General features: G+C 63.9%; 1 protein-coding gene across 1 annotated transcript in view; it reads left to right on the top strand.

Annotated features, from left to right (window-relative positions):
- ADGRB1 (adhesion G protein-coupled receptor B1) overlaps nt 1-19,700 on the top strand; it is a 77,167-nt gene that overhangs the window by 11,473 nt on the left and 45,994 nt on the right. Inside the window, exons 2-14 of the mRNA XM_069600845.1 lie at nt 825-1,815; nt 11,370-11,531; nt 12,528-12,638; nt 12,993-13,157; nt 13,520-13,684; nt 14,004-14,168; nt 14,463-14,627; nt 14,836-14,937; nt 16,258-16,364; nt 16,573-16,767; nt 17,063-17,131; nt 17,769-17,877; nt 19,547-19,690. Of these exons, the coding sequence (XP_069456946.1) occupies nt 1,041-1,815; nt 11,370-11,531; nt 12,528-12,638; nt 12,993-13,157; nt 13,520-13,684; nt 14,004-14,168; nt 14,463-14,627; nt 14,836-14,937; nt 16,258-16,364; nt 16,573-16,767; nt 17,063-17,131; nt 17,769-17,877; nt 19,547-19,690 (2,434 nt within the window). The 5' untranslated portion in view covers nt 825-1,040. The remainder of the gene's footprint in view (nt 1-824; nt 1,816-11,369; nt 11,532-12,527; nt 12,639-12,992; nt 13,158-13,519; nt 13,685-14,003; nt 14,169-14,462; nt 14,628-14,835; nt 14,938-16,257; nt 16,365-16,572; nt 16,768-17,062; nt 17,132-17,768; nt 17,878-19,546; nt 19,691-19,700) is intronic.

The following is a 19,700-nucleotide window of genomic DNA, read 5'->3' as shown; positions in this document are numbered from 1 at the left end:
CAACCTGGAGGTTCAAGTGTGGGTACCCCTGCCTCCTCACTGTGACCCCATCTGAGCCTCGGTTTCCTCATGTGACAGGAAGGGGGGCAGAGCCCGCCTGGCTGGGGGGACAGGCAGGGGTCAGCGCAGGCCGAGGCCTGGTCCCCGGGGGCTGCAGGTGACTCCAGGGAAGGGGAGAGGGCGGCTCCCTGGCAGGAATGCAGGTGGGAGGCTGAGTGGTATGTGCCAGGCACAGGGCGGATGGATGTCAGCAAAACCAGACCGAGGTCTGACCCCACCCTCATCCCCCATAGAGCCAGTCACTCCTGCAGACTTGAGGACTCTGCACCCGCCCAGGCAAGGCTCAGAGAGGCGAGGCTGCAGGAGGCCGGGGAAGACCTCTGTCCTCTGCCCTCCACTCCACCCTGCTTTCTCCTCTGGCTGGGTTTGCGGATCCTTCCCTGAAAGATGTAGGGGAGAGGTGTGGTCTGAGAGGCCTGGAGGCCCAGCGGCAGGATGACCCCCGTGGTTGTGATGGAGCCAGTGGGCAGGCCCGGAGCCCCCAGAGCCTTGCCAGGCTTCCCAGCCAGATGGGCATAGCCAAGGCCCCTGGGCCAGCGGCCCTGGCCAGGGCTGCCCACCACTTCCTGCCCAGGCTTGCTTGGGGAGGAAGTGACCTGCCCCTGGCTCTATGCCCCTGCAGGTGGACACACAGACAGGTGGGCAGAACGGGTGACTGAGCGCGGGGCCAGGGCCCGCATTGGAGGCTCGGAGCCCGGGTGGGCACTGCCCTCAGTGTACCCTCCCCAGGGGCTCAACCCTGCCCTCTGCTCTTTCTCTTCCAGCTGCTGCTTGAGACCATGGGTGGGTGCCAGGCTGCTGGACCATAGGAGCCGCCACTGCCCCCACAGTGCCCGGAAGCCACCTCTGCCCCACCCCCGCCCAGAGCCCCGGCCCCCCAGCGAGCCCCAATCCCGCTCGCCGCCGGACCCTGGCATGTCCAGGCCTGGCCCGCGCCTGCCTGCCCAGCCCGCGGAACCCCGGCGGCCCCGCGAGCTAGGATGAGGGGCCAGGCCGCCGCCCCGGGTGCCCTCTGGATCCTTGGGCCGCTGCTGCTGCTACTGCTGGGGCGCCAGGCGGGCACGGCCGCGGGCACGGCCGCCGGGCCTGGGGCTGAGCCCTGCACCACGCTGGTGCAGGGCAAGTTCTTCGGCTACTTCTCGGCAGCCGCGGTGTTCCCGGCCAATGCCTCGCGCTGCTCCTGGACCCTGCGCAACCCGGACCCGCGCCGCTACACGCTCTACATGAAGGTGGCCAAGGCGCCCGCCTGCAGCGGCCCCGCCCGCGTCCGCACCTACCAGTTCGACTCCTTCCTGGAGTCCACGCGCACCTACCTGGGCGTGGAGAGCTTCGATGAGGTGCTGCGGCTCTGCGACCCCTCAGCGCCCCTGGCCTTCCTGCAGGCCAGCAAACAGTTTCTGCAGATGCAGCGCCTGCGGCCACCCCAGGACAACACCCTGGGGGCCCGGGACGGGCCCCCCGGGCCCAGCGACGACTTCTCCGTGGAGTACCTAGTGGTGGGCAACCGCAACCCCAGCCGGGCCGCCTGCCAGATGCTGTGCCGCTGGCTGGACGCCTGTCTGGCCGGCAGCCGCAGCTCACACCCCTGCGGCATCATGCAGACCCCCTGCGCCTGCCTGGGTGGGGACACCGGCGACCCTGCCTCCGGCTCCCTGGCCCCCCGCGGGGACGTCTGCCTGAGGGACGGCGTGGCTGGGGGCCCCGAGAACTGCCTCACCAGCCTGACCCAGGACCGGGGTGAGGACGGCGCTCCAGGTAAGTGAGCAGCAAGGCGTCCATGACGCAGCGCAGGGGGCAGGGCCGGGGGGGCACTGCTGGTCACCTGGAGGTCCGGGGTCGCTTGACCCAGGGAATACTGTTTGGAATTCTGGGAGAGGTGAGGGTGAGCCCTGTGGGGGTCAGAGGCAGGGCAGTGCAGAGGTGAGAGTGGGCGTGTGCTCGGCCGGTGCCACCTTCTTAGCAAGCTTGGGGTCCTTGGTGAGATGGGCACCAGCACAGGGCGGGGCTGGTACCATCAGGGAGGTGGGACGGGGAGCGGAGCTCCCAGGGGCGGGGCAGGAGGGAGACCCTGCACGTGCACGGAGGGGAGGCCCCCGTGGGACCCCAGGGTGAGGGTGATGGGAGACAGCTCTTCACCATCTGTGCAGGTGGAGACCAGTGTGCCGGGCACTCGGGAGCCAGGCTGGGCTGGGCGTCCATGCGGGTGGGTCCCCATGGGGCCAGGTGACGTGCCCAGGGCTCTTGGCCTCTGCCAAGCCAGTGAGACTGATGAACTCCTCAGAAAAACGTCTTTCAAGGCATAAGAGCCGCTCCGTGGGGGGGTTTCAAAGGGAATCAGCTCTCCTGGAACATGGTTCTATTCATGGCCCCTGGGCCAGGGAGCCCAGATTAGAAACTTCCATGAAGCGGTGAACATAGCTGGAGAGAAGAGGGAGGGAGTGGGCAGAGCCCCCAGGGGTGGAGGCGCGGCATCCAGGAAGCCGTCGGGAAACCCCCACCTTCCGTCAGTTGGGTTGGGGTCCCCGGTGATGGGGTGCGAGGGCTGATCTTCAGGCTGGACCAGGTGGAGGGCGCTGTGACCTAGGCACAGGCAGCCCCACAACATGGTGGTGGGAGTGGGCCTCCGGGTGGAGGAGGAGGACAGAGCAGAGAGAGGGCAGCGGCTTTGGGAGGCCGGTGGGTGCAAGAGGGCCGGGCGGGGTGGTGGCCTGGCCACACGCGTCGCTCGACCTCTCCTTAGTGGTCACCTGCCCCCTGAACCTCAGCGTCCTCACCGGCAAGGTGTTGACTGCTTTGAGGGACTGTCCAGTCGCCTCAGGCCTGATGGCCCTGGAGCTTGGCCCACACTGGAGGCCACGGCACAAGAGCTGGCCTCTGCCAGATCCCGGGGCAGTGACCGTGCCAGGGAGATAACCCAGTCTAGCTGGAGCCACACAGAGCTTTCGGGACAAGGTCAAGGAGGCGGGGCCGCTGTGATGAGCTGGGAGCTTGTGGGGCTCGATGTGGGTGCTGGAGAGAGCAGGCCCAGGCATGCAGTTGAGTGCAAAGGTGACCAGGCCTTCCGGACGGGGTTTGCCTCTTCTCTTGAGAGCTGAAGGGCCATGGGGGCTTTAAGCAGAGGGGGCACAGGGCTGGGGCTGTCGATGTGGTGTCTGGCTCAAAGCAGAAATCCGGGAGGGAGCTGATGCTGGCCTGGCCGGGAGGAAGGGGAAGCGCCTGGGGGATGGGGTGTGCAGCTGATGGACTTGCTGATGCCAAGGATGTGGGCGTGGAGGAAGGAGATTGATCGCTGGCCCATGCCCAGGTTTCTGGCTGGGCGTGAGGACATCAGCTGAGGTGGGGAAGTAGTGGGGAGGAAGATCCGGGGGTCAGAGTGGGACCGGACTATAAGAGGCCCATAGGCCATCCAGCGGGAATGTCATTTGAGAGGGACCACGGGGTCAAGTTCAAGTTAATCCCAGCCTGCCCTGCACTTGCTGTGTCCCTGGGTCAATCCCCTCAGGCTCCTTGTCTTAAAAATGGAGTAAAACATCTTCTTTCCTTGGTTGTCATGAAGAATGAGAACTGGGGTGAAAGTGTTTCTAAGCAAAAGCAACATCAGTGATGAAATGTCAATATCGATGTTTATTATTAGGTAGGGGATCTGGAGGGCTTGGCAGGCAGAGACAGATTAGAGGAGGAGGAGGGCTATGTGGGGACTCTGGACTTGAGCAGAGATTCTGAGGACGGAAATGTTTGCTTGTGGTGCTGGAGGGAGGTGGGCATGTGTGCATGCTTGCACTCATACGTCTGAGTGCATGTGTGTGTAGTGTGTTATGTGAGCATATGTCCACAGTGTTCTGTAAGCCTGTGTGTTCGGTGTGTTATGCGAACATGCGTGTGTTCATGCATCCACGTGTACAAGTGTGTGTAGGGGGGACATGTGTGTGTGCATTCACACAGGCACTGCCAGTATGTATGTGTGCACACACTTACACATGCACGCGTGAGTATTTACATGTTTGTGTGGCTGGCGTGTACACGTGTGCACGCTGGTGTACAGTGCATCCGGTATCTGTGTGCATTGTTTGTGCATGCGTGTGTGTGAGCATGTACACGTGTGCACTGGTATGCACTTGCATTCACTGCACATGTGCGTGTGTGTGTGTGTGTGCAGGCTGGCTCTGTGCAAGTCTTGACAAAGCTCAAGTCAAGGCTCCGTGGCAGGGCCAACTGCCTCGTGGAAGACAGTTTGGAGGGCACACGGGCTGGGGCTGCCACCGGGAATTGAGGAGCTCGACTCTGAGGGGCAGGGCGGCAGGAATAGGAGGTGGTCACCCCCACCGAGGGGCGGTGCAGACCCCGTGCCCGTGCCTGGACTCAGAAGGCCCTGATGCTTCTGAGGCCTTGGGAGTACACGTGGCGTCAGCAGGTTACAGCACGGCCCCTTAACCAGTTCACTCTTCCCAGCCGCCCAGGTGGCTGCCAGCGAGGACCCGCCTCCCGGCCCAGGAGCTCGGGTGCTCCCAGGCCCGGAACTCTCTCCCCACATGGCCCCTCTCTCAGGGGCTGCCCAGATGGCACGTGGCGGCAGCCCCAGGCCCACTGTCTCCTCACTCTCTCTCCCTCTCTTCCCACATGGAATCGCCTGTGAACACCAGAGAATTTCCCATGTCCTGACTCTGTCCCTGCCAGGATGTCCCCGTCGTGGGGCAGGGACTGGAGATGCCCTGTGGTGGCCCAGCCCCTGGCGGCAGCAGGCCCTTGATAAATGCGTGTTGAGTAAGGGGAGGCACAGAGGGTCCAGGCTGCGGGCAGGCTCACACAGCTTGAAAGGGGAGACCCGGAGCAGAGCAGCTCTTGGCCACCCAGGGCTTCTCCTGCAAGAGCTCAGGTGAGAGGGTCTGGGTGTGTGTGTGTAGGGGCAAGGTGGCCCACGGGCCAGAGAGGTCTAGCAGTCATCCAGAAGACACACAGCTGAGCTGGACCCCATAGCGTGCTGCAGAGCCTGTGCCCCAGAGCCGTGCCCCCCACACCGAGCAGGGGAGTCTGGGTAAGGCGTGTCCTCCGTCCCGGCTCGAGGGGGCTGTGCAATGCCCAGAGTGAGCAGGCGGCCCAGGCCAGCCCGTGGCCCACTTTCAGCCCTGCCCCCGCCCGGCCTGTCCAAACGCCACATGGCCACGCCATGCGTCCGACTGGCAAGCCTTCCTCAGGCCAGAGCACCGCTCCCTGCCCCCGGCCGGCCACCCCTCTGCACAGCCTGCCCGCTCCCGCCCCCTCCAGAGTCTCTCTACATTTTTCTGCCTCTGGTGAGATGGGGCCATTTCTCTCAAGGGTTGCTTTAAATATTCATGTTTTAATTAAAGAATTTTATTGCAGAAGCGACATGTAAGATAATGAAAAAGCGGCATCCTGGGGGCTGGGGGCCAGTGTGTGTGTGTGTCCCTGTGTGTATGTGTGGGCCCCTGTGTGTATGTGTTCCTGTGTGTGTGCGTGTATTCTTGTGTGTGTGCATGTGTGTCCCTGTGCATATGTGTGGGTCCCTGTGTGTTCATGACCCTGCGTGTGCACATGCATGCCTCCCCCAAGTGCCTGCATGGGTGGGGTGGGGCTGGGCTGGAGCCTGAGTGTGTGACATCCCCAGCGGGCGTAAGGCGGGGATGCTGGGCCTAGGGGCCGTGACCTACCCCAGGCTGAGTGCCCCGGTGCCTCCAGGCCTGTCCGCTCTCAGCTGGGCGCCCCTGCCCTGACACCCCATGGGCTTTGGAGTAATTCCCACCCTCAATGCTGCACAGCTACCCTCTCTAGGGGCTGCAGTGTGTGGAGAGAGGCAGGGCTCTGATGGGAGGAGGTACTTCAGGGGGAAGGATGTGTCTCTGGAGTTTAGGGGTGACCAAGAATGTGTTAGGGACCCGGGGCAGGGGACAGGAGCAGGAAGGGACAGGAGCAGGAAGGGTCAGGGCTTCCCTGCCAGGATGGTTTTCATCCCAGCCCGGGGAGCTATTCTTTTGCGCAAGGGCCAACTTAGAAAACCTGGAAAACAAGGTTTCCAGCTCCAGGCAGACAACCTCCGGGTGGACAGAGGAGGACGTGACCTCGTGGAGCCCATAAGAGCACACGGGGGGCCGCCCAGAGGGGGGTTCCCACACTACCCTGCAGCTGGGAGGCTGGGAGCTGTGGCCCTGCTAGGGTCTCGCTTCCCCCAAAGCGGGAAGGGCTGTGAGTTGTGTAGCCAAAGCTCCGGGAGGGGAAGAGACCTGCCCAGGTCATCCAGCATCGAACTGCAAAGCCAGGCAGGACCCAGGCCTCCGTCTGGGCTTGTAACAGGCATCCTTCTTAGGACAGGGGGCGCCTGCCGGACTAACCCTGCAGACGGGGTCCTATCACTGACTTGCCGAGACTCAGTTTCCTTCTGTGAAATGGGGACGGGACAGTACCTGCCTGTAGGGTCCGGCGCCTCTGTCGTGCATGGAGGAACTCTCCTCGTCCTCCTCCTCTGGCAAGTGGCCTGTGGGCAGTGGCTGCGGTTCTCAGCTCCGTCCTGAGATCCCACAGTGCCTCCTGCAGCTGGGCAGCTTGCTGGTCACTTGGCCTGACAGTGGAAGCCTCAGGCCTTGGTGAAGGATGCACCAAGTTTGGACTTATGGAGCCAGAGCGGGACTGTGGTTTGGGTGGGGGCGGAGCTGCCTATCCCCTGTGGCCTTCATTTGCACATCCATGCAAGGGGCTCAGAGGAAGAACCTGCATGCTGCAGGGCAGGCCTTGACTCTGGGGGCTGCAATCCTCCCAGGGGCTTGACTGCACTGTGGTTGCCAAGGGACCCCAGCCTGATGGTCAGGGGCGGGGCGGAAACAGGCGGTGCTGCGTGACCTGCTGGACTGGGGAGACCTCTGCTGGACGAGACAGGAAGTGCAGACTGCCTCCTCCAAAGGGGACCCAGGAGGCGGGGAGGCCCAACGGGAAGAGGGCCTTCCTGAGCGCCCCACCCCAGCCCACTGGGGCACAGGGACCCGGGGACCGGGGCCACCACAGCCTCCAGACAGGGGTGCCAGGGTGGGAAGGAGGCCTGGAGACCCCTCGCTGTGTGTCCGCGCTCCTGGGTGGCCAAGGCTGCCTGGCGGCCATTAATTGGCTCTATTCATCCCTTAATGAGATGGAAATGAGGCTTCCAGACAGAGGGGGCATTGAGCCTGGGAAGAATGGCGGCTTCTTTCCGGGCCTGGAGGGGCAGCCCACCCCCCAGCCTTGCCCACTCTTCTGCTGCCCCTTCAAAGCCCACCCACCCCAAGAGCCCCATGGTCACCCAGCAAAGGGTAGCCTGAGCTCCTCTGAGCCCAGCTCTGCAGGCCCCCGGAGACCTGCCTGGGGGACTCCCTGGTCGTGGACGCGCTTGCCTGGGGAACATTTGTCAGGTGTCACCCATGTGTGACAACACACAGTAAAAACGATAACAAGAGATAGCAGCTGCCATTAACCGAGCGTGCATCAGCGGTCAGGGCTCGGGATGCGACAGGGATCCTGTGTTGAGGATCAGAAGTCAGTCTGTGATGAGGATCAAGGCCGTGTGTGATCAGGATCGGGAATCAACATGTGAGCAGAGTCAGGGCCAGGCCCAGGGGGCAGTCTGTCCTCTGAGCCAGTGGACCCCCTGCCTGGCCTCTCCTGATATGACCCTTCCTCTCCTTCCCCTCCCCCTACCACATCCCCACCACCTGGGTCACCAAGGTAACCAGCCCTGAAATAGTGGGTGTTTTGGCAGCTGAGGCCTAACCTGAGTCTATCCTGAAAGACTGAGCTCTGCAGCAGTTGCCATGGGAACCAAGTGGCATCCTCCGATTAGCCTGGCTTGGACACCCTCTCTCTCCCACCCACTGCCAGCTTCCACGTCACTCAGGCTTCCATACGGGGGCTGGGCTGGGGCAGCAAGGGGGGACAGGCAGGACGGGCCCGCCGTGTCCCTGCGGCCAGGCCGGCCTCCGACTCCAGCCTCTCCGTTCCTCCGTGTCAGTGTGACAGGACAGGGGCTCAGCCGGTGAGACCCCGGCCCCAGGCCAGGGGCTTCGAGTGCTGCTGGCAGCCTGCCTTGTCTGATGGCTGCAGGGGCAGTGCTTGGAATCTGATCGGGGACCTGATCCCGGCTCCCCTCGCTATCAAATGCGCGTGGCTGTGGGGCTCCTGCCGACCACCGGGCCCCGAGGGAAGGCGCCTGAAGTGGCGGCAGTGAGGCCCCGTGTCTGGGCAGCCTCAGCCTGTCACACCCTCAGAGCCACTCACAGGCAGTGTGCACCAGGGGCTGTCCTGGGCACCCCCCACCCACTCCGCGTGCCCTGGTCTGCTGGCTGCACACCCGAACCCCTGGGACACAGGCATTTGCAGTTCAAAACCAAGACATATCTGTGTGGCAGCCTCCATGCTCTGGCTCCTTCCCAGCCCTGGGGACCCTGGAGTCCCCTGCCTGGTGAGGCTCAGGCCTGCTTGCCTCCTCAACTCCAGGGCAGATTGTCCTGTGGGATGGGGTGGGGGGAGCCTCACCAGCTCCCGACTGTCTGGACCACCCCTCTCTGAGCCTCAGTTTCCTCTGCTTTAAGTGGGTCCACACCTGGTTCCTGGGTGGACTGGGACTCCAGGTTCCTGAGGCATCTGGTGCCAAGTGGGGAGGGGGGACAGGAAGTGGGGAAGACAGGACTCCGCTGCCCAGGATGCCTCCTGAGGGCCAGCCTTGCGGGAGCACCGGGCCTTGAAGGGTGGGGGCTCAGGTCCAACAACCTACTCAGCCCATCCTGACTAGGGGAACCCAAGCATTCTGTCACTAGGGCAGGCTCAGACTTCTCACGTGGACAATGGGGGCAGAGAGGCCCTGGTGGGAGCACAGGGCATCAAGCCCAGGCCCAGGAGGGGCTCAGAACCAGGGCCCTTGGCCCCCAGGAACCAGGGTCCCTGCAAAGCTCAGCCTGGCCTCTACTCTGCAGCCCTGGCAAGGTCCTCCCCGGGCCCCTCTGCACTGTGTGTGTGGGAGGGGCACAGCAGGGCCCATGCCCACCCACAGACCACGCAATTAAGGTCAGAGCCAGCCCCTCCTGCCGGTCCCCTGTCGGGGTGCTTTGGCCTGTCCACCTGCCGCACCCACCTGCGTGTCCCAACTGCAGGGCTGGTCTGAGAACAGGAGGCCTGACTTCTGTGTGCCCTTGAGGCTCTGCCTCTCTGGGCTCCGGGGGAGGCGGGACACTTGGGAGGGGGGCCTCTGTGAGGGCAGAGAAAGATCCTCGATGGCTTGGGGGCCTGGAGGGTGAATGAACCTTGCCTTCTGAATGGGGACCCCGGGGGGGTGGATCTTGGGCCCCCTCCCCTGCCTGCCATTCATTTGCTTCCGGCGCCCCCTGCTGGTCAGGTCCCAGCACAGGCACAGGACAGAACCCAGCACCTGGACGCCCAGCTTGCTGCGCGTCAAAGCAGATTCTCTGGAGGAACCTGGTGGGCCGGTGGTTAGGACTCGACACTTTCACTGCCTTTGCTCGGGTCAGGTCCCTGGTCTGGGAACTAAGAGTCCACACGCTGGGCAGAGTGCCAAAACACACACACACAAAATGGGATTTTCTAGCATTGACTGAGACCCCACACCTGTGGTCTCCCCATCGTTTCTTGCTGCTTGCCATCACAGGCGGCAGACTTGGTTAGACGTGCCCTCATCTTCAGGTGGAGGGCATGAGGGCAGGGTGGGGTGGACCTGACCATCCCAGGGCAGTGGGTGGGGGGCCCCCACATGAACCCCGTCTTTCGGCTCCAGCACCCACCCTAGGGATCTGCACAGTCTGCCTCTCCCCCACGTCTCCCCAGAGAAGCCAGGCTCCGAGAGGCCACAAGGGCCCTCCCGCGGGGCCAGGCGCGACTTGCCCTCGGCCAGCCTGGCTCCCCTGCTCCCGCCCCAGGTGGGGCAGTGGCCCAGCTCCAGGCTGACTCCCAGTGCCAGGCCTGGGCAGTGCCATCTCCTTGCCCCGTTCCTGGGGTCTGTATCAGGGGCTGTGTGCCGGGCACCCAGCCCACGGTAGGCACTTGGTGACCTGCGCATGCCCTTGCTGGGTCTGACTTGACCCTGCTGTTCTGGGAGCAAGGGGCCCTGGAGTTCCTGAGGACAAATGGGGTGGCAGCACCAGAGTCCCTCAGGGCGGGAGCTATCTGGCCTATGGACTGAATGCCCGGATGAAGCAGCCCCTCCCTGAACCCATCAGTGCAGCCCAGCTCTCGCCCAAGATGTTGGCCTCCTGCTCCTCACCCCTCAGTGCCTCCCCGGTACTTGGAGGCTCTTAGTGTCCTCGGTGACGTCCCTGGTGGCTCAGACGGTAAAGCGTCTGTCTACAATGCAGGAGACCCGGGTTCGATCCCTGGGTCGGGATGATCCCCTGGAGAAGCAAATGGCAATCCACTCCAGTACTATTGCCTGGAAAATCCCATGGACAGAGGAGCCTGGTAGGCTACAGTCCATGGAGTTGCAAAGAGTCGGACACGACTGAGTGACTTCACTTCAGTGTCCTCGGTGGCACTGGGGCCACCAAGGGGCTCAGACCTTCAGGGACATGAGGTCATGATGCTTGAGGCGACAGGACTGGGATGAAGATCTGTGAGAGGGCTGAAGGAGGGTGGCCAGAGGGGCCTGGAGGCCAGTCTCTGCTGTGTGTAGGGGAGGGGAGGCCTGGCGGGGCCCAGGGTGTGAGACCTCACTAGGCCACCAGGTGTGGGGCCTCTCGTGTCCCTGAGTGATGGGGTAATGAACACACAGATCATGGGGGGAGGGTGAACAAGTCTGGAGGAAACTAGACTGAGGGCCATGGGGGGGGGGGATCCGCAGGGGCTGAGGCTCGGTGCCAAGTAGAAGAGCCCCCTCTGCCCCCACCCCCTCACTGGGCCCTGAGAATAAGGCAGCTGTTAAGGTGGGCGGGGTGCCTTTCATTCATTCATTCTTCAGACCTGCCTAGGGTTCCAGCTCTGGATCCAGCCGCTACACTGGGGACCTAAATTCAGAGTCAGTGTAGACCCTGGCCTGGGAGCCTGTAAACAGAGCCAGAAAGCACTCAGACCCCAGAGGGAACTGGGGTCGCACCTCTGCCTCTCCCTGCCCTGCCGGCCGCCTATGCTTCGCACCCCATCGCTAACCTCATCCAGGCCCACTCTCGCCTCCTGGCTGACCCTCCAGGGCGCTGCGCTGGTTAAGATGCCAAGGCTTCTTCGCAGGGGCCGCTCTACCCCCAGACCCCTGCGAGATCCCTGAGACACTGCCTGAAAGGCATCGCAGCCCTTTGACCCCGGCCCTGACTCTGCCCTCTGGTTCCCACCAGGCGGCTGGAAGTTGTGGTCCCTATGGGGCGAGTGTACGCGGGACTGCGGGGGAGGCCTGCAGACGCGGACGCGCACCTGCCTGCCCGCACCGGGTATCGAGGGCGGCGGCTGCGAAGGGGTGCTGGAGGAGGGCCGCCTGTGCAACCGCAAGGCCTGCGGCCGTGAGTGCGCGGACTGGTGGGACGGGCAGAGTCGCGGGGTGTGGGGGGGAGAAGGAGGGGCCCGGGCCGGGCCAGGTGGGGAAAAGGGCGGGGGGCTGGGTCTGGCCGGACCAGGGAAGGTGCTGGGGCCAGGCTAGGCCGGCTCGGGCTGTGAGGGGCGGGATCTGGGGTGGGCGGGGCCAGAGGGGTGGAGCCTAGCTAAGGGCGGGGCCAGGCTTCGCCGGGCCCAGGCTGTGAGGGGTGGGACCAGGGGTGGGGCCTAGCCAAGGGCGGGGCCAACTCCTCGTCCTGGCCGGGTGGCATCGGAAGTAACAGCCTAGGAGGGGCGGGACCAGGTGTTAGACTGGATGCGGCTGTCTTAGCACCTGAGGACTGGGGATTCTGGGTGCACGCGGAAAGCTGTCAGTGAGGCTTCTCCCTCCACCCCGATCCCCAGCCCTGGCCAGAGCTGCCTGTCCCAGTTGCATCTTGCCTCCAGGATGTATTTCTCTAATAAGGCTCTCTAATGACCTCATGCATATTTTAGCTGCTGCTTCCATAAAGTTAAATCAAGTTATAATGAGACTGTCATTCTTCGGGTTGTTTCTTCCCCGATGAATTTTCCTGGGGAGAGGAGCTCATCTCAGAAGCCTGGGGAGGGCCCTGTGGTGTCTGGGCTGGGCCGCGGGGCGCAGGACCGCAGGCGGGATGCTAAGGAGGGGACAGCAGCAGCCATTCACACCTGGTGCCCTGCGGGTGATGCTGCGGGCCCCGGGGGAAGAGAGGGAGGGGCGCAGGACAGGGGAGTCTGGACCAGACAGGGCTTGGCAGCAGACAAGGGTGCCCTGGTCCCAGGTTTCTCAGCTGCCCAGTGGGACCAAGTGGCCCTGGTACTGGCGACCCTGAGCCCTACTGTGACTGAGGACTGAGGGACAAAGGGCCAAGAGCGCCCCTTTAGAGCTGCAGGGCGGGAGCCGCAGGCCAGGGCCTGGGCGCTTACCTGGACCCGCCCTGCAGCCGCTGGGCGCACTAACTCCAGGAGCCAGTCCCTGCGGTCCACGGATGCCCGGCGGCGTGAGGAGCTGGGGGACGACCTGCAGCAGTTTGGGTTCCCGGCCCCGCAGACAGGTAAGTGGCAGCGTCTGGGTGGGGCTGACAGCAAACGCACTAAAACTGGGAAGTGGGGAAAGTTGGTTCCGGGGTATTAGGTCTTTGGGCAAATACTGTAGGTTATTAATTGCTGCTGATTCCAATTAATGACTGTAATAATTTCCCATAATTAGACTAACCTCTCAGGTGCCAGGCGCTGGTCTCCAGGCACACTGGATTTAGAAGTGGTGTGAGGCGAAGGGGCCTGTCGAGAAAAAAAGAAAAAAGGAGGGGGGAGCTCACGGGCCTTGCTGCGGCCACCTGGGAGGTCTGACCGCAGCGCAGGGACAGGGGCAGCAGCAGGCCTGTGATGCTGTAGGTCTGGGCCCACAGGTGACCCCGCAGCCGAGGAGTGGTCCCCGTGGAGCGTGTGCTCCAGCACCTGCGGAGAGGGCTGGCAGACGCGCACGCGCTTCTGCGTGTCGTCCTCCTACAGCACGCAGTGCAGCGGGCCCCTGCGGGAGCAGCGGCTCTGCAACAACTCGGCAGTGTGTCCAGGTGGGCGGGGCGCCGGCCCGGGGGCGGGGCGTCGGGTAGGGGTGTGGTGTCGGAGCGGGACGTCAGGGATGGGGGTGGGGCGTCCGGGTAGGGGCGTGGTGTCGGGGCGGGATGTCAGGGGTGGAGGCGGGGCGTCCAGGTAGGGGCGGGGCGCCGGCCTGGGGGCGGGGCGTCCGGGTAGGGGCGTGGTGTCGGGGCGGGGCGTCCGGGTAGGGGTGGGGCGCCGGCCCGGGGGCGGGGCGTCCTGTAGGGGCGTGGTGTCGGGGCGGGGCGTCAGGGCCGGGGGCGGGGAGTCCGGGGCAGGTGACTTGGCTGCCGGCTGGGCCGGACAGGGGTCGCAGAGCGCTGTGTTCCCTCCGTAGTGCATGGCGCCTGGGACGAGTGGTCGCCCTGGAGCCTGTGCTCCAGCACCTGCGGTCGTGGCTTCCGGGACCGCACACGCACCTGCAGGCCGCCCCAGTTTGGAGGCAACCCCTGTGAGGGCCCAGAAAAGCAAACCAAGTTCTGCAACATCGCTCTGTGCCCTGGTAGGTGAGAGGGAGGGCGCTGGGTGGGGTGAGATAGGAAAGGACCCAGTGGGCCACCTACCAGCCCCCGGAGCCCAGCTTTGCCCACTCAGACCCGCCTACTGGGGCCTCAGAGATGAGATTGGAACCCCAGGCTGTAGGCCAGAGAACCTGGAATGTTCTCACTGGTGCACCAGGGGTGTTGGGGTGCTGGGACTTCCTTGAGTGTCACACCCATGCCTCAGACTTTGTGGGGTGCTCACACCTGTACCCCAGGTGGGGTGTGGGCCCTGGCTGTTCACGCTGGCTTCCTGTCCCCTTCTTCCCCTGGGCCGGGCAGTGGATGGAAACTGGAACGAGTGGTCCAGCTGGAGCACGTGCTCCGCCAGCTGCTCCCAGGGCCGGCAGCAGCGCACGCGCGAGTGCAACGGGCCTTCGTACGGGGGTGCCGAGTGCCAGGGCCACTGGGTAGAGACGCGAGACTGCTTCCTGCAGCAGTGTCCAGGTCAGGCCATGCCCCTGGGCCTGCGGGTGGGGATCTGCGGTCCTGAGTCACTTGGCGGGCTGGGAGCTGCTGGGGGGCCCTGAAACAAGGCCCCAGGGATGTGGGGGCTGTGGGAGGTCCCGGGGGCCAGTGCACATGGGGCACTTGTCTTATCCGTGTATCAAGCTGAGCTCTGCCTTCCCCTACCTGGTGTCAACTTCCTTCTGCTCCCGGCTCCCCACCCCTGCGTCCCCGTGGCTCCTACTTACCCCTCATCCCCATTCTCGTGCCTCCGTGCGTGGCCATGTCCTGCAGTGGATGGGAAGTGGCAGGCCTGGGCATCCTGGGGCAGCTGCAGCGTCACATGCGGGGGTGGCACACAGCGGCGGGAGCGCGCCTGCTTGGGGCCCTTCTTCGGGGGAGCAGCCTGCCAAGGCCCCCAGGATGAATACCGGCAATGTGGCGCCCAGCGGTGTCCCGGTGAGTGTCTCCACCCCATCCCACAGCTGGACCCTGAGGAGGTGCATCCCGAGTGGCGGGGGAGGTGTTCGGGGTGCAGCTGGGGGACGACCATTTTGCGAGGGTGGATGTCCCGTGGCGTCTAGGCGCTCCTGACCCTGTTGCCAGCTCTCTGCTCCTCCCTGCATTCCCCCCTCCACCACCAACTCACGTCTCTGGCCCTTGGCAGAGCCCCACGAGATCTGTGATGAGGACAACTTTGGAGCTGTGGTATGGAAGGAGACCCCAGCCGGAGAGGTGGCTGCGGTCCGGTGTCCGCGCAACGCCACAGGTGAGGGCCAAGGGGGCAGGGGCTGGCAGGGCACCTGTCCCTGAGGCCCGCCCAAGAGCTGTCAGCACAGGGCACGTGGCCCAGACCCCGCCCGGGCAGCCCCATGCGCACCAAGACCAGAGGGGTGCGAGCAGGGACCCAGGGCTGCCATGTCCTAAGTCACTGGAGCGAGTGGCCCCTTAGTGCGATGTTCCACGATGTCACCGCTTTACACGTGGGAAACCAGAGGCACAGAGCCCACACCCTTGCCCTGGGCTTGCCTGGCCAGTAACTGGGAAGTCGGGTTTGGACAGTGGTCTTGATCCCCATGCAAACCTATGGAGTGATACAAGGTGTGGGAAAGGCAGGGTGGGCTCCCAGAAGGGGCTCTGCAGTGAAAGTTTGGGTTCCTTTCCCCTCTTGTCTGAGGAGCATGTGTTCCTTTGTACCCCTGTGTGCCGTGTGACATTCAGGAAGTACCTACCGTCTCTGAACTTCCATTTCTTTCTGTAAAACAAACTTGCTGTGGGCTCCCCACCCCCTACCCCCCAATAAGGCTGGTGACCGTGGTGGAGGCTGTGTATTCCCAGCCGTGGCTTCAGCCCCCGTGCCCCGTTTTGTTTACAGAATAATACAGGTTCTGGGTAGCGTCTTGCAAATCCAGGGAAGTAAAGTGAAAACACAAGTTGCAGGATGGTGTGACTTCTCTAGCCTTTGTCTGCTTGTGAGCCCTCATTTTCATTCTGCACCATGCCGTAGACCAGGTGTCCCGTCCTGCCCCATGGCTCCTGCTGGGTGACAGTGTCCTGGCAGTTCTCTAGGGTCATCACGGCTGTGCCTGGCTCCCTGGAAGTAAGGTCTGGAACATAGACTGTGCCCGTGTTCAAGGTCGTCCACACCTGACCCCCAGTCAGCCCCAAGGCTGCCCAGTGTCCACAGCACACCAGGGTCATGAGGGGCCCCCTGACCCCAGAGGTGGAGCCGGGCAGCGGTGGGCTGTTGGTTCTCACCAGGGCTCTGGTTAGGAAGTGGCTCCAGGAGAAGCCCTGGGCTTAACTCTGAAGCCCGTCACTCGGCCCAGGGTTCAACCTCCACACAGGTAGGATGCCTGCAGGTTTGGCTCCTACCAGGCTCCAAGCTCCAGTGTCCGCTCAGAAATGTTTTGAATGAAAATGTCGCTGGGGGCCTGGCCCCTGTGCCAGCTCTGCTCCTGGAATACGGCCACAGGCGAGTGTCTGCTTGAAGGCACCTGGGAGCTGTGGCTGGGTGGGTGGGACTCTGCGGCAGATGTAGGCATCCTTCTGAGAAGTGGGCGATGGAGCCAACCCCCTATCTCCACAGGCCTCATCCTGCGACGCTGTGAGCTGGATGAAGAAGGCATCGCCTACTGGGAGCCCCCCACCTACATCCGCTGTGTGTCCATTGACTACCGGAACATCCAGATGATGGTGAGGCTGGGCGCCGGGGTCACCACCCCGGGCCCTGCCCATCACTCCAGGGCTTGCCTCTACCCCCATTCTCAGACATAACCCTGTGTCCCCAGTGGCGCACTCTGTGGACACGGGTCAGCGTGGCTGGGGGCTGCAGAACGCCCTCTGGGCGTGGAGGTCCTTGGCGCCTGCAGAGCCGCAGCACCCGCACCTTCCGTCCCCCTAGACCCGGGAGCACCTAGCGAAGGCGCAGCGTGGGCTGCCCGGGGAGGGCGTCTCCGAGGTCATCCAGACCCTGGTGGAAATCTCCCAGGATGGGACCAGCTATAGCGGGGACCTGCTGTCCACCATTGACGTCCTGAGGAACATGACAGAGATCTTCCGCCGGGCGTACTACAGCCCGACCCCTGGGGATGTGCAGGTGGGTGCCCAGGAGGGCATTCTCCACCCCAGCCTTAGACCAAGTCCCGACCTCAGACTGAGCCCTGAGCCGGGCCCCGCGCTGAGACTCGAGCCCGGCCACACTCTGACCCCGGCCACACTGAGCCATGACTCTGGTGCCTTATTTTCTGTTCTGGAGAAGGAAATGGCAGCTCACTGCAGTATTCTTTGCCTGGGAAATCCCATGGACAGAGAGCCTGGCGGGCTGCAGGCCCTGGGGTCGCAGAGGCCGAGCACACATGCCCTTTCACTGGCCTTCTTCCTTCTCCTTCCAGAACTTCGTGCAGATCATCAGCAACTTGCTGGCCGAGGAGAACCGGGACAAGTGGGAGGAGGCGCAGCTGGTACGCCTGCCCACCCGGGGTGCTGCGGGCGTCTCCGCACCTCCCCACTCCCCAGGCCGGCTCAGGGCAGGCTCTTGGATTCAAATCCCAGCTCGGCCTCTTCCAGGAAGTCATTCAGCCTTCTGACCTTCGGCGTCCCCGTCCGTCAGATGACAGGCTCACCGCACAGGGCTCAGGGAGGGGTCTGAGAAAGTGCAGGCCGTAGGGTGCAGGCCGAGACGTGGCAGTCCCTTCTCATCTGGAGAGAACGGTCCGCCTCCCCCCGACACTGACCAGGAATCTGCCATTCCTCCTGTACCCAGGGCCTGCAGCGCCCAGAGACCCCCTGCTGTCCTCCCATCTGGACACCCGGCCATAGGCCAGAGCGCCACAGCCCCTCTGCGCTCAGTGTTCTCATCCTCAAATCGGCAGTGGACACTCAGGTCCTGCTCCACTTCCCAAATCAGGTCCAGAGCCCTGCGGGGCAGGGAGTGACCAGCAGGACCCCGTCAAGGAGGGAACAGATGAGGGAAGGAGGCAGCTGAGTCCCCTCTGAGGGGGCAGGAGACTTGGGTGACACTCAGTTCTGGCACCTTCTTGGCTGGACTGCCCCCCACTGTCTTGAGGCTCCCTGACCCCGCCCCCATCCCGTCCCCAGATGGGCCCCAATGCCAAGGAGCTCTTCCGGCTAGTGGAGGACTTCGTGGATGTCATCGGCTTCCGCATGAAAGACTTGCGGGATGCGTACCAAGTGACAGACAACCTGGGTAAGCCCGTCCCTCGCTCTCCCGACCCTTAGGCCTCACCTGGCACACCTGGACGGGGCCCTCCAGCCTCAGATTCTGGCCAGGTGTGCCGGAACTTCAGGACCCCCAGGCCGGGTTCTAGGATGACCTATGAGTTCTCAGGTGCACAGACCTGAGTCTCCTGATGATGGTCGGATGTGATCCTGGGAGGGGGTTGGCATGGGCGCTCTTGGACCCAGACCAGGCCCTGGACACTTAGAGTCTTGGGATGCAGCAGGAAGCCCCAGCCACAGCTTCCACCTCCCCGGAGCTGGGGGCTCACGGTGCCTTGTCCCCAGTACCCGCTGTGCTGGGACCTTAGAAATTTGAAGGCAAGGTTGCACTCTGCTCCCAGAAGCGCTTGTCAGAGGGGCTTGGCGACACCCAGCTCAGTAGCATGGGCAGAATCTCAAGTGGGGAGGCGGCAGTGCAGGCCTCGAGGGGCTGCAGAGTGCTACAGACGGGCCTGGACTTGGGAGGCTGGTGATGGCTGTTGGCACACGGACCTGCAGCAGCTGCACTCAGTGCTTACCACCACGTCCCCTTAAACAGCTTTCCTGGCCACGCTTCTCGAGAGCACCTCCCCAGATACTCTTCTCATAGTGGGGAATCAGGGTGGGGCCCGGACCCATGCCCGGCGGTGGTCCACACAGCGCCGAGGAGGGCGACCGTCACCGCCTCTGTAGAGACTCCTGGGCCTCTGGGGATGTGTCCTCTGGGCCCACGGTGTCTGTTCGCATGCACCCGGGGACCTGCCCGGGCAGGGATGAACGCCTGCCAAGCTAGAAGTTCCTAGAGCCCTGGTCCCGCCTTTCGCCTCCGAGCTCAGGACCCCAGAGCTGGGGAGACCCCTGAGGCCAGAGGAGTGGGAGCAGCTTCCTCCTGTAGGTGGGGAGACCCCGGCCTGGAGGTCCCCTGGAGGCGGGGTCAGCAGTGGCTCCAGGCTCCTGGGTCCCTTTCTCACTGGGCTGGCAGGGCCCTTGTTCCAGGTGAGATGGGAGTGGCCGGAAAGCGGGCTCTTCTGTGGCCACATGTGACAGGCGTGGCCCGGAGGCCACCTCAGCTCTCAGCCCCCGGGCCCCGGACCTCACTGTAGAGGCTGGACCCCTGGCCACCCAGCACCACCCATAGCCCCTGGAGGGGGGCTAGGCCTGGGCCGAGTCCCTGACCTTCCACCTCCAGGAGCCTGTCCGGAGCCAGTGGACATTCAGGGCCCACCGTTTGTCATCAAAGGAGGCCCTGGACTCCTCCCATCACCCCTCATTAGCCCTCCCACCCCGTGTATCCGCACAGCGCCATTCTCCCCTAGACCCCACTCATACACCCGCACCTGTGTGCCCTGCACGTATACACTCCGTGCACCCAGTGCACACCCACACCCCCATTCACCCCAGCCCTACAGCCCTGCACCCCATGCACCCAAGGCCCTGCGCCCTGTGCACTCCGTGTAGCCCCTGCACCCCCTCGCGTGGTGTGGCTGGGTGGCTGCACGCGCACCGCACCTGTCCTGAGCCAGGAGCAGCCCTGTGATGGTCCCGCCCAACTTCCCGTCCCAGGGCCGAGGCTCCGGACCCTGAAACCGCTCTGTCTTTGTCTCCCTTTGTCTGTCGCTGTTGTCTCTCACCTCCCCCCACCCCCCACCCCGCCACAGTCCTCAGCATCCACAAGCTCCCAGCCAGCGGAGCCACCGACATCAGCTTCCCCATGAAGGGCTGGCGGGCCACAGGTGACTGGGCCAAGGTGCCGGAGGACAGGGTCACTGTGTCCAAGAGTGTCTTCTCCACGGGGCTGGCAGGTGAGGGCTT

Source organism: Ovis canadensis, chromosome 9 (genome assembly GCF_042477335.2).
Source record: "Ovis canadensis isolate MfBH-ARS-UI-01 breed Bighorn chromosome 9, ARS-UI_OviCan_v2, whole genome shotgun sequence".
NCBI classification, from domain to species: Eukaryota; Metazoa; Chordata; class Mammalia; order Artiodactyla; family Bovidae; genus Ovis; species Ovis canadensis.
The sequence above is the reverse complement of the archived record's forward strand: the minus strand, read 5'-3'. Positions and strand labels throughout refer to the sequence as shown.